Below are 12,193 nucleotides of genomic sequence, written 5' to 3' on the forward strand. Positions count from 1 at the left end.
GAACATGATATTTGTTATAATGCAGAAAAGCTAATTTATGTATGTTTTAAATGTGTAATGAGATCCAAGTTATATATCATAGTATATCTCTTGTTTTCATTCTAGAGAGAAATCAATAAATAAAAATAATAAGAATAATTTACCGAATGAAATCAATGATTTTCCATCCTTTAGTTTCATTGTTTGAAAGTTCCTCTGGAAGCCTAGTAAAAGCAGTAGTATAAGTGACTTCCTGAATAAAATCTTCACTTCCAGCAACTAGTTCTTTAGTTTTTGCATTTTTATAAAGATGAATTTCTTGTGCTCGAAAAGAAATGACAAGACATGGTATGTCATTAGGTGAAAGAACACGATATGAAACAACATCAACCCCACGTATATCTAATACTTTTCCATCAGAAACTAATCCTTGTGAAATATATTCTTTCGCTGTAATAAACCATATTTGATAAGACTATATATATTTAAAAATAAAAAAAAATCAAATATCAATATATTCATACTGCTTCGCTTAGCCATAACTTTAGTGTTTGAAAATCGCCTTTAACATATGCTTCTAGAATTTCAGGAAGTATATATTCTCTTAATTCTTTTAAAAAAGATTCTATCTGAAAACTTGGGTCTATATTTTTAAGAAGTCTAGACACTTTTGCCGCATCATTCTCCGAAAAAAGTTTATACCAAACGTTTTTCATACTTGCTAATACATTTTTTGTTGTTTCAATCACTGGATTTTCTGAATGATGAAATACTCGTTGCCAATTATCAAAATAATTAAATATCCTTGTATTATTCCTAAATCTTCTCCATAATTCTTTCAAAGCAGAGTCCTTGTATATAATTATTCTAAGATCCGTACTATACCTCTGTCAGTATCAAAAGATCAAAGGAAAAAAAATACTTTGAATTTTTTTTAAACATTGTTTTTTGATCCAATCCTATATTTTCTTTATTTTTTGATTTTCTTGCTTGTCTTCGTGTATTTTTATCTACATATCCTGCATAATGAGAACTATCTCCATCATGAATCGCTTGTTTAACAGACTCTGTAACCGATTTATAAATCTTATTTTTTCTAATAGGATCTGTTGCTGCTGATATCACATTTGCTGTAATAACAGTTCCCTTTCTTGCTAATTTAACAGGTGCACTTTCCCATGTTGCAACTACACTATCTCCAATTATTTGACCTGCTTTTCTTAATGTTTGATTAGAAATATTTCCTGCTACATCTGCACTTTTCTTAGCAATATTATAGGCTTCAACTGCCTTCTTATATGTCTCTGATTCTCCTAATTTCCCTGATTTATCTTGAAGTGCTTTAACTGATTCTTGAAATTCTTTTGATTTTTCAAGTTCTGATTTAAATGTATCTATAAATACATGAAAAGGATTCTTATAGCCTCTTTTATCATCCTGAAAACGTAGTACTGATCTATGGAAAGAATTCCTTTGTATAAATGATATTTTTGGATTTTTATATATAAAAAAAGACCATATATTCATAGGATTAAGATATAAAATTGCTTCAAAAGAATTATATCCTTTAAAACGTCTATAGAAGACATATTTATGTCTTTTCATTATGTTTCAAGGCTCCCAAGTCCAAGAATCCTGATAAGATATTTTTGATCTTTTTTTTGACGTTAAAAAATCTAGATCAAACGAAATTTCATAAGTCAAAAAATAGTAAAGATAAATTTCATATTTGCATGTCGTTTAAGTATTATCTGACAGACAACCTTGTTGACGTTAAATATAAGAATTTATATTTTCACTTTTTTTTTTGAAAAAAAAAGAAATCAAACAAGTTTTTTCAGTTTATTTTTGAAAATAATATTTCGTTATTAATACAATTCTTCCATGTATTAGTATTCCTATATGATTTTTAAATTGAATCATTTTATTACTTTCTTTTTTTTTGAATTGTCGTTTTATGAAAAAAAACATTAGCCCTATTTATTTCTAAACATTAATCCTTATATTCTTTTGTGTTGTCTTGATGTCAAAATTATTACTAACAATACCTTACTAATCTTTTAAAAGTAAACACTTTAATAAAATATATCTCTACCATGTCGATATAATTAATAAATTATTTAGAAAGATTCTTCCTTTTTATATTAAAAAAATATTGATTTGATATATTTCCTTCGACTTTCCTCTCATATAAGATTGAAATTTATATGATATATTGTATTTTTTTCAAAATTTCAAAACTTATATGTTAAAAAAAAATAAATCCAAATATTATATAAAATATTCCAAATATTCATTTTTCTCTTTTTAAACATACTATTCTTCTCTTTCATCACTTTCACTTGTATAAACAATCAGTTTTTGATCTGTCGTTTCATCTGAAAAACTCGTTGCAATTCTTTCCAAAATTTCACTCGTTTTTTCATTCTTTTTATCTAACTCTTTCGATAATATATCATTACTTTTATACTTCTTTTCTTCACTTTTTACATCATTTTCACTTTTTGACTCTGAATATCCTTCTTTTGAAAAATTATCCCTATTTTTCTTAAGAATAACCCCTTTTAACCCCATTCCTTTCATTTTCTTCACTGGTCTCTCACTAATTTCCTGCGATTTACAATTTTCTGTACTTAACCATGGTCGATATATAGATTGTTGAATCGATTGATCAAATTGCTCTCTTTCTCTATTCCATATTATTATCATATATAAAACCCCCCCATTAAAAACATTCCTCCTAAACACTTTTAACCCCTCTTCGACATGTTTCTTCGCCTCTTCTTCCACTTTCTTTTTCTCCCTTCTTAATTTATCTAAAAAATCGATTTCCTCCTCATCCAGAGTCCGGATCAAATTTGCTAAAAAACGTCAACCTTCCTATTCATATTCTCCTTCTAGTATTCACATAATTTCCATGATTCCTGGTATTCTTCCTCCTTAATAAGCCGATTTGCTTGTAATTTTTCATAAAGCGACCGATGGTCCAGTTTTGCGTCTTTTTCAACCGGATTTTTTCCTGCATGAATCCTACGATCTGCTTCTTCCCATTCCTTACTTCGTTCACATCTAAATCTTGACAAATCCCCCTCCAATTTCTTCATTTCTTTATACTCTTAAAAAATGAGGTTCCTATACCAGTGCTCGGTTCCATAGCAACCAACCAGTCGGTATTGAACAACCTAAAAATCATGAGCCGCCATGAATGACCAAAAACACCAAGAAAAAGTGCCAGATTTATGGGATGAATGGGAAAATGAAAGTAGTTTTAAGGTATGCCTTTTTTTCCGGGAAAATTTTGACGAATTTTAAGGAAATTTCGAATGAAAAAGAAAAATTACCATGTAACAAGGAAACAACCCATCAGGATAACGTACGCCTCTGGAAAGAAGCGTAGATATACCATAATTATATATATAAATAGTTTTTTTCTGAAAAAAATTAGTAACCAGCGAGTTCCAGATGTAGAATTTTTAAATTCGCCAAGAACAGTATATAAACAGTCTCTTAAGATCCTTAGACGTTCAGTTGATCAATTAAATAATTCAGAAACATCATCGGAATTGCCCGAGAAGCCGGTATCTATAGAGTCGATACAAGGTCATCGAGAAAAAGAACAGAGATATAGAAAGGCTCGACAGAAAATCTTCGGTGAACCATATACAGAAAAAGATTAGTATATACCAGTCCGGTCAGCCATTGGGCCCTTCTCGGGAGGAGGGATTATTAAGGGTAATGATCAAAGATGAAGTTGAATTTTGTTTGTGTATTTATAAAGTGAATCTGTTTATGGCGGAGGTTTACATAGTAATTAAGGTTTATGAACCTGTGTGAATGTTCCACCTTTGAACCAATCATTTGATTCCACTGTTTTTGGAGCAGAGAGTAATTCGGGATTGATTAGCTGCATACCGACATTACTGCCAAAAACAACACTACTTGCTAAACCGCTTGTTGCAGTTCCACTATTATGACTAAAAGAAGCGAAATGTTTTATAGCCTTGCCGACTTTTGCTTTAGAACGACTATCTATAATGGGTGCTCTGATTCGATATTGTCCTTCTTGCCCAATCATACCCATACCCTCCATTTCATCATTAATACTGACTTCTAATTCTTGTTTGCCGAATGCTAATCTATTTTGTTGTTTTCTGAGTTCTGTCATTTGATACTTCTCTTTCATTGCTCGCATACGTCGTCCACCACGACGTTTTTTTATTGCATCATTTGGAGCAGGTAATGCCTTTACTGTTTTAGATGGATTTGGCTGTGATAACTTATCCAATCGTTTTTCAATATACTCTCTTAAAGAAGCACCAATAGATCCATCTGGACTTTGGTGTAACCGATCTACTCTAGATGCCAAAGCAATTTTTGAACTAATAATACGTAATGCTTGTTTTCTTAAATCAGGTGGAACTTTTTGTAAAATCTCTGAATGAAAGAGAAAACCTTGATGTCGAATACCAATACTACTTGAAAATCCTGTTTGACTTTGACGTTTTGCACCCAATGCCGAAATATTACATCCCGGCATTCTAACTAAACCCGCTAAACCACCTGCTACACTTATAAGCTTTGCTGCTGTAGTCGATCCTACAATTGCCAATAAATTGGGTGCAATTAAATTCATCCTAGATTGAACATAATCAAGAATCTTTTTTTTATAAGAAACACCTTTTATTACACTTTCTTTTCACCTTTTTTTTCGCATTCTCCAATTCCATTGTTAAATCACATGCTTCAAACACCATTTCAAGCTTATCTTGTTCTAATGGTACTCCTTCTGATGTTGAATTCGTTACAGTAATCACCATCACCGTTGCTGACGGAAGATGCGATAGATTCACCTTAGTAACATCCTGTTTCTCATCAATTCCTTTTTATTTCCTAGATTTATTATTAACCATCTCATTACCAATAATCCGCACTGTTTTTGCATAATCTAACGGATTAACAACCAGAGATTCAAGTTCCGGGAATCTTTCCGCATAATTATCCCGTATAAACTAAAACCATTCATTATCTATTCCTACTCTTCATTATTACTATTATACTTTATTAATCCCGATAATCTCATTATCAATCTCAACCGCAAGATTATTAGAATCTACTATCAATTGATATTCTGGATGATCCTCTATATTCCCTTGAAATGATACTGTATGGTTCTTGCTGTATCCATCAATTTTCTACCTCTTTATAAGCCTCTTTCTTGGCTCAAAAAAAAAACCCCACGTTTAAAATATTAACCATAATTTCTGATTTTAAAAAAGCATGAACATCAAATAGCTTCTTTTTACTATTTAATTGAGTCTTTTCAGTGCCATTCTTGTCTGTTTTTCTGGAATTCTTGGTGATACCTGATAAGTTCTTATCTTCATGAGTTTTTAGAGTCATTTCACCGTTCGAAAAGGAAAAAAGCCCTTCAGAAGGTCTCTGAACCTTTTCCTCAATGTCATCAGTATCGCTGTGGTCAAAAACCTCGTGTAACAGCTCATCAGCAAGATCCATTTTGTAGGAGGTTTTTTAGTAGGTTTGATGAGGTTCGGGAGACGTTAAAAAAAGATAAAAATTTCGATGAGAAAAAGAGGGGTTAAAAAAGGGATTTAAAGAGAAAAGAAGATTAGATTATTTACGGGCGAGTATTTTTTGACTGGAAAAGTTTTTTTCAGCTTTTTTTTTGGGCAAAAATAGGGTATTTAGAATGAATATAAGTGAAGAAGAAGATAGAGGGGGAAAAAAGAAGTTTTATGGTAAGATAAATATGATTTTGAATAATTATTTTATGTTTTAAAGTGGGTAAACCTTTTTTTTTGAGAAAAAAGGCTTAAATATTGAAGGAGAAAGCGAAAAAAGTGGATATACAAAAAAAAGAAAGAAGTGAATGGATGTTATTGCCAAAAGATAAACAAAATGAAGATGAATTTGGGTTTTTAATAGGAAAATCTAAAAGAGAGGTTAAAAATTCCCCCAAAACGGTAAAAATATGGGTATATAAGGGAAAATAGCTTATAAATGATAGTCTAAGTGGGAATTTAATGAACCAAAAGAACAGAATATAGTACAGGAGAGTTTTAAAAAATGTAAGCAGTTTAACTATGATTTTTTTGTTTTTTTTTTTTGATTGGAAGAAGCAACACCATCATATACTATAGGCGATGCAGGATCTTCATGGAGAATGATGAAACTTCAAAAAATATATGAAATTGCATCAGAAACAGGTAAAAGTGTAGATGAAGTAGCACTTGAAAGATATGGAAGTCTTGAAGCGTTTGATGAGGCACGTGAGGAAAGAGAAGAATTAGATCGCCGAAAAAAATATGGACCATCTAAGGAAAAGGTGGTAGGATCGCTTTATAAACAACGTCTGAGCTTGAATGCATTGGATCATAAACAGGATTCTAAGTCTAATTTGTCTTTATCTGATTCTGGTATTATTACACATTCTAGTCTTAATAAAATGCAAGCAGAGATTATAAAAATGCGAATGCGTAATGATCCCAATGTTTCTGAGCTTCAAAGACAATATGAAATTGCAGTTTCTATGTTTGAATCACAAAATGTAGAAAAAGATAGCATTCCAAGCAATATGAATAAGAAACTATCTTCAACAATTGATCCAAACAATATGACGATAGAAGATATGGTAAAAGAAGAGAAAATGACAAGAAATCAAAGCTACAAACGGCAATATAGAGAAATGGCAGATCAGATTATTAAAAATCGGGATTTTAAGGTTATAAAAGTCTTTAATAGAATTGTTATTAAACATAGTAGGATGATTTAGATTATTATGATGAAAATGCTGAAAAACTTTCAAAAAGGATTCAAAGAAGGGAAATTGATTTTAGAAATATGTCTGTTTCAGGTATCAAATTCAATTGAAGGATATTAATTTTTATATCTATAGATATTCAAAGAACTCAAAAAATTATTGATACATGTCCATTATGTCATCAAGATTCTTCTCCACCTATTGCACCTGTAATATCTATGGGGACATGTGTTTATCTATCTCTTCCTTCTCCTCCAGAACTTGCAAAATATCATGCATTGATTGTTCCTCTACATCATAGAATCAATACACTTGAATGTGATGATAATGAATGGGATGAAATTAGAGTAAGATTGTGTTTAATTTAATAAGGACAATTCTTATGTTTTATGTAGAATTTTATGAAATGTTTGATTAGAATGGCTGATGAGAGAGATCAAGATGTCATTTTTTATGAAAATGCTTCTGCACCTCACCGGCGTATGCATACTGCCATTGAAGCAGTTCCAGTGCCACGAGAGGTTTCTTCTCAAGCTCCTGCATTTTTTAGAGAAGCAATTCTTTCTTCTGATGAAGAATGGAGTCAACATCAAAAAATTATTGATACATTAGCTAAAGCTAAGAAAGGACTCGGAAAAATGGCTTTTAGACGTAGTATGAGCAAAGAAGCTCCTTATTTTCATGTTTGGTTTGAATTGGATGGTGGGATAGGACATATTGTTGAAGATCTAGATAAATGGGGCAAAGGTGATCAATTTTCACGACAAGTATTTGCAACAATGCTTGATCTAGATCCAACTATATGGAGAAGACGTGGAAGATGGACAGGCAAACAAGATCCAAGAGAAAAGGCATTTATTCATGCCTGGAAAAAATATGATTGGACTCAATCAATTTATAATTAAGATTCTTAAAAAATACAATATAAATATATAATAGTATTCATTAATACACTATATACTTGGATAATTCAATAAAAAAAAGCATCAATTGACTTTTTATTTTTTAAAAAATACACTTATAAAATTAATTTAATAGGAAAACTATGAAAACTATGAAAACTATTGATCTAATAACAACATATATTCATTCATATTACATATTGTTTCTTATTTATACTCTTATTTACTCTTATTCATCTCTACTTATATATTTATAAGCTTTTCTAATCCTTCACTCTCAGTTACGGCCATACCTCAGAGAATATACCGTATCCCGTCCGATCTGCGAAGTCAAGCTCTGAAGGGCGTCGTCAGTACTATAGTGGGTGACCATATGGGAATACGACGTGCTGTAGCTTTCCTCAACACTATTTTTTTTAATTAAATTAGATAAATACAAATATAGACTAGTAATTAACCCTCTAAAACAAACTCTAAAACAAAAATAAACATTTCTTAATATATATCTTTTAAAAATACTATATTTTTAGACTTTTTGTAGATATCCTTGACGAATTAACCCTTCTACATCTGATTGTCTTAGAAAAAATTGACTATTTTTATTCAATGTAATTGCACTATTATATTATTCATATATAATAAATAATATTGATCTATATTTACCCATATTCTGTTTGAATTTCTCCAACATCTTGAAGTACACGTATATTAATATAAAGATCTTTAGGTGGTTCTAAATCACCATTGAAATCAATTCCCATCCATTGACTTTTAAAATAGGTTAATAAACCATTATATTTCCTTAAATATATATATTCATCTGGACTTAATGATGTACTTGTCCATGATATATTAAAAGGGTTTATTTCAAACCAAGATATATGATTTAAACGATCAAGTCTTGTATGATGATAAGCCATTAAACAACGTTTATTACGATGTTGACAAAGATGCTGAATCAATAAATGAGCTGCAATTCCTGGATTTTTAGCATGAGAAAATTCTGATCCACCATGATTTATTAATAATTCTTTAGATGCTTCATTTAGAGCATCTGTTTCTTTAAAAATAGATTGAATCAAGTCTGTTTGATAATGAGGTAAATGATTAAGATGTTGAGTACGTTTAGCATCAAGAATGAGTTTAGTTGCTAGATCGCCAAACATTTTAGATGTTTTAAGGGATTAAAAGAAGTTGGAGGAGGAGGAGGAGGAGTTGAAGGAGTTAATAAGAAGTTAGTAAGAAGTTAGTAAGAAGTTGGTAAAAAATAAAAAGTTGATAATAAGAAAATGTTAATAAAAAAAAGTTAATAAAAAGTTAACAATAAAAATATTAAATAATAAATTAATAATAAATAATAAGAAGAAGTTAATAGTAATAAATAGTAATAATAAATTAATAATAAGAAGTTAATAATAAGTAAAAATAATAAGTTGATAATAAGTAATAATAAATATTAATAAATAAGAAGTTAATAATAATAAATATTAATAAAGAAATAATAAAAAGTTATTAAAGAGTTAATAAGAAGTTAATAAGAAGTTAATAAATTAATAAAGAGTTAATAATAAAAGTTAATATTAAATAATAAAAGGTTAATAAATAATAATAAAAGTTAATAAAAAGTTAATAAGAAATAACAAGTTGATAATAAGAAGTTAATAATAATAGTAATAAATAATAAGAAATAATAAGAAGTTAATAATAAATAGTAATAAATAATATTAAATAATATTAAATAATAATAATAAATTGATAAATTAAAAAGCTGATAAAAGGGAGTTAATAAAAAGTTAATAAAAAGTTAATAATAAAAATTATTAAGAAAATAATAAAAATTGTTAAGAAAATAATAAAAATTAATAAAAATTGTTAAGAAATATTAAGAAATAATTAAAATAAATAGAAAAACAATTAAAACTCAGGACTGGGATTAATATTATCTAAAAAAAAACTAAAAATGCCTTTAAAAAAATCAATGGTAGATACTTATAAGAATGGATTTAAATGGATTGGAGAGGGTATTAAATCAAATGAAGGAATTATTATCTATAAAGGAGTTTATTGTGAAAATGATACATTTTATAAGGGGGATTGTATCTTAGTACGTAGCAATAGTGGAAAAGGATCATGGGCAGCAATGATTACAAGTTTTTATGAAACGAAATCAGGCGAAAAAATGGCAGATTTATTGTGGTTTGAACGAAGTACTCATATACGGCGTGAAAAACAACGACATCCAATATGTCATGTATGAAATTATAATATTTTTATTGTTAAGGGCATTATTTAATAAGATTTTACATATAGAATGAATTATTCATTTGTGGAACCAAAGATTCTAATGAACTTTCTGTATTTCAAAGAAAAATCCAAGTTATTTCATATGATACTTTTATTAAAAGATATCCCAAGGGTTTAACAAGGAATATGAATGATTACGATAAGGTATTTTATTGTAGAAGTGGTTTTCATTCAAGAAAAGAGATATATTTGGACTTTATTGAATGGGATCAATTTTATCGTCATGAAGAGACTGATTTTGATGCTTTAATTGCATGGGTAAATACAACCTATATACAGACGTATTCTGCACAAAAACATTCAAAACAAATACAAGTGAATAGATCTAAAACAGTATATCTTTTTAGTATGGTAATTATTTTTTTTGATTATAGCTTTAGGATGAATTAGCAAAAGAAACAAGCAGTGAAAAGGATGTCGAAAATAGTGACATTGAGGACATTTATATGCCATCAATATCAGAGGAGAGTTCGGACATTATAATTACAGAAGATGATGAATTCATTAATAAGACTTATTTAAGCAAAACACCACGTAAACGTGGTAAAAGTACACCAAAACTAATAACACCAGTATCAGGACGTCGTATGACAGCATCAGGCAAACGACGATGCTATAAAAAACATTTAGAAATGACTCCTTTGCCATTAAGATATCTTTTTTGTGATGAATCTAAGCTTTCTCCCTATCAAAGTGCAAGATCAAGACTTCATGTGTCAACTGTTCCTATGACATTACCATGTAGAGAACGAGAATTTTCTTTAATCTATTCTCAAGTATTAAATGCACTCGAATCAGGACATGGTGAGTGTATTTATATAAGTGGTCCTCCAGGAACAGGTAAAACAGTAACAATAAAAGAAGTAGTACGAAGTTTATTTCAAAAAGTTAATGAAGGCGTAAGCTTTATTTCAGAATTATCAGTAATAGACAATATTAACTTAAAATTAGGAAATAGATGATTTTAAATATGTTGAAATTAATGGTATGAGAATAATTGATCCAAATCAAGCATATACATTATTGTGGGAAGCTTTGACTGAAGAAAGAGTTACTTCAAAACATGCATTGATGCTTTTAGAAAGACGATTTTCTCAGCCAAATCCTAATAGAGTCCCATGGTATACTTAAATCCTGATAAATCTTTGTTTAATCCTTTTAGTGTTGTAATGATTGATGAATTAGATCAATTGATGACAAAAGATCAAAAACTAATGTATAATTTTTTCAATTGGCCTGCTTTACAATATTCTCGCTTAATTGTTATTTCAATTGCAAATACAATGGATTTACCTGAACGTATGTTAACTAATAAAATATCTAGTAGGCTTGGTAAATTCTTTAATATTTTTTTGTTCATTTTTATAAACCATTTCTAGGATTAACACGTATTGGATTCTCAGGATATACATTTGATCAATTACAAGTCATCATAAGGACAAGATTACAAGGAATTCCTGGTCATTTAATGGATCAGGATGCCATTGAATTAGCTAGTCGAAAAGTAAGTGCAATAAGTGGTGATGCTAGAAGAGCTTTGGATATTTGTCGGTATTTCTTTCCTTTTATTTGTTATTTTATTAAATATTCAAGTCGTGCTGTTGAAATTGCTGAATTATCTATTACTACAAATAAAAAATCTCCCTCAAAAACTAATGATCATATATATCAAGGAAAAATAACAATGAAGACTATTCAAAAAGCAATTTCTGAACTTTCTGCATCTCCCGTTTTAACTTATTTACGATCAATTCCTCTATCATATAAAGTATTTTTAATTTCTTTAATGTTAAAAACAAAACGATCCGGTCTTTCTACTCATAAACTTGGTGAAATTATAGATATCTCTCTTAGAATGTGTAAAACAACTGAAAAACTTTGTCTTCAAGAATTTTATCGCTTATCAATTGATATAAACCTCGACCTTATAAATTCTGCTTTCGCTTTATTCGAAGCTGGAATTATTTTTTTTAATATAAAAGGAGGAAAAAGAAATGCTCTTGTTCAACTTAAAATACCTCCTCAAGATGTTCAATTGGCTTTGCAAGATGATATAGACTTTAGAGGTATTCTTACTTAACCCTATCTTTTATTAGGGTTATACCATAGCACATAGGGTTAGGTCTAGTACTTAGGGCTTAGGTATAGGTACCTAGGGCTTAGGTCTTGTAACTAAGGGTTAGGTCTAAGGGTTAGGGTTAGGTCTCTTCTCTATATCTCTTTTCTCGAC

At 29.4% G+C, this 12,193-nt stretch overlaps 7 protein-coding genes and 1 non-coding gene across 8 annotated transcripts; 4 read left to right on the top strand and 4 right to left on the bottom strand.

The window, feature by feature from the left end:
- Nucleotides 1–55: 55 nt before the first annotated feature.
- On the bottom strand, nt 56–1,630 carry T552_02483 (hypothetical protein). Its single transcript, XM_018371023.1, has 4 exons — nt 902–1,630; nt 504–858; nt 144–454; nt 56–101 (listed from the first exon to the last, which is right to left on the bottom strand). Exons 1-4 carry the CDS (start codon nt 1,582–1,584, stop codon nt 77–79), a joined length of 1,374 nt encoding a protein of 457 aa, XP_018225183.1. The 5' UTR covers nt 1,585–1,630; the 3' UTR covers nt 56–76.
- A 665-nt stretch (nt 1,631–2,295) lies between these two features.
- Nucleotides 2,296–3,083, bottom strand: T552_02484 (hypothetical protein; the record flags this gene model as incomplete). The annotated part of the gene is made up of 2 exons (XM_018371024.1): nt 2,296–2,840; nt 2,888–3,083. 2 exons carry the CDS (start codon nt 3,081–3,083, stop codon nt 2,296–2,298), a joined length of 741 nt encoding a protein of 246 aa, XP_018225184.1.
- A 52-nt stretch (nt 3,084–3,135) lies between these two features.
- T552_02485 (hypothetical protein) lies at nt 3,136–3,701 on the top strand. Its single transcript, XM_018371025.1, has 3 exons — nt 3,136–3,252; nt 3,293–3,372; nt 3,425–3,701. The coding sequence occupies exons 1-3, from the start codon at nt 3,181–3,183 to the stop codon at nt 3,654–3,656; spliced, it is 384 nt and encodes a 127-aa protein (XP_018225185.1). The 5' UTR covers nt 3,136–3,180; the 3' UTR covers nt 3,657–3,701.
- A 44-nt stretch (nt 3,702–3,745) lies between these two features.
- Nucleotides 3,746–5,532, bottom strand: T552_02486 (hypothetical protein). The gene is made up of 5 exons (XM_018371026.1): nt 5,218–5,532; nt 5,037–5,171; nt 4,887–4,988; nt 4,680–4,841; nt 3,746–4,636 (listed from the first exon to the last, which is right to left on the bottom strand). Exons 1-5 carry the CDS (start codon nt 5,491–5,493, stop codon nt 3,791–3,793), a joined length of 1,521 nt encoding a protein of 506 aa, XP_018225186.1. The 5' UTR covers nt 5,494–5,532; the 3' UTR covers nt 3,746–3,790.
- A 179-nt stretch (nt 5,533–5,711) lies between these two features.
- Nucleotides 5,712–7,662, top strand: T552_02487 (hypothetical protein; the record flags this gene model as incomplete). The annotated part of the gene is made up of 7 exons (XM_018371027.1): nt 5,712–5,735; nt 5,779–5,960; nt 6,005–6,065; nt 6,117–6,718; nt 6,760–6,850; nt 6,893–7,104; nt 7,153–7,662. The coding sequence occupies exons 2-7, from the start codon at nt 5,871–5,873 to the stop codon at nt 7,660–7,662; spliced, it is 1,566 nt and encodes a 521-aa protein (XP_018225187.1). The 5' UTR covers nt 5,712–5,735; nt 5,779–5,870.
- Nucleotides 7,663–7,942: 280 nt separating this feature from the next.
- T552_05032 lies at nt 7,943–8,057 on the top strand. The gene has a single exon (XR_001936351.1). It is a non-coding gene; the product is annotated as a 5S ribosomal RNA (ribosomal RNA).
- Nucleotides 8,058–8,144: 87 nt separating this feature from the next.
- T552_02489 (hypothetical protein) lies at nt 8,145–8,871 on the bottom strand. The gene is made up of 2 exons (XM_018371028.1): nt 8,323–8,871; nt 8,145–8,276 (listed from the first exon to the last, which is right to left on the bottom strand). Exons 1-2 carry the CDS (start codon nt 8,823–8,825, stop codon nt 8,186–8,188), a joined length of 594 nt encoding a protein of 197 aa, XP_018225188.1. The 5' UTR covers nt 8,826–8,871; the 3' UTR covers nt 8,145–8,185.
- A 702-nt stretch (nt 8,872–9,573) lies between these two features.
- Nucleotides 9,574–12,086, top strand: T552_02490 (hypothetical protein). Its single transcript, XM_018371029.1, has 7 exons — nt 9,574–9,910; nt 9,970–10,296; nt 10,344–10,862; nt 10,915–11,084; nt 11,126–11,295; nt 11,343–11,514; nt 11,557–12,086. The coding sequence occupies exons 1-7, from the start codon at nt 9,620–9,622 to the stop codon at nt 12,041–12,043; spliced, it is 2,136 nt and encodes a 711-aa protein (XP_018225189.1). The 5' UTR covers nt 9,574–9,619; the 3' UTR covers nt 12,044–12,086.
- Nucleotides 12,087–12,193: the final 107 nt, after the last annotated feature.

Source organism: Pneumocystis carinii (assembly GCF_001477545.1).
Source record: "Pneumocystis carinii B80 chromosome Unknown supercont1.11, whole genome shotgun sequence".
Taxonomy (NCBI): Eukaryota; Fungi; Ascomycota; class Pneumocystomycetes; order Pneumocystales; family Pneumocystaceae; genus Pneumocystis; species Pneumocystis carinii.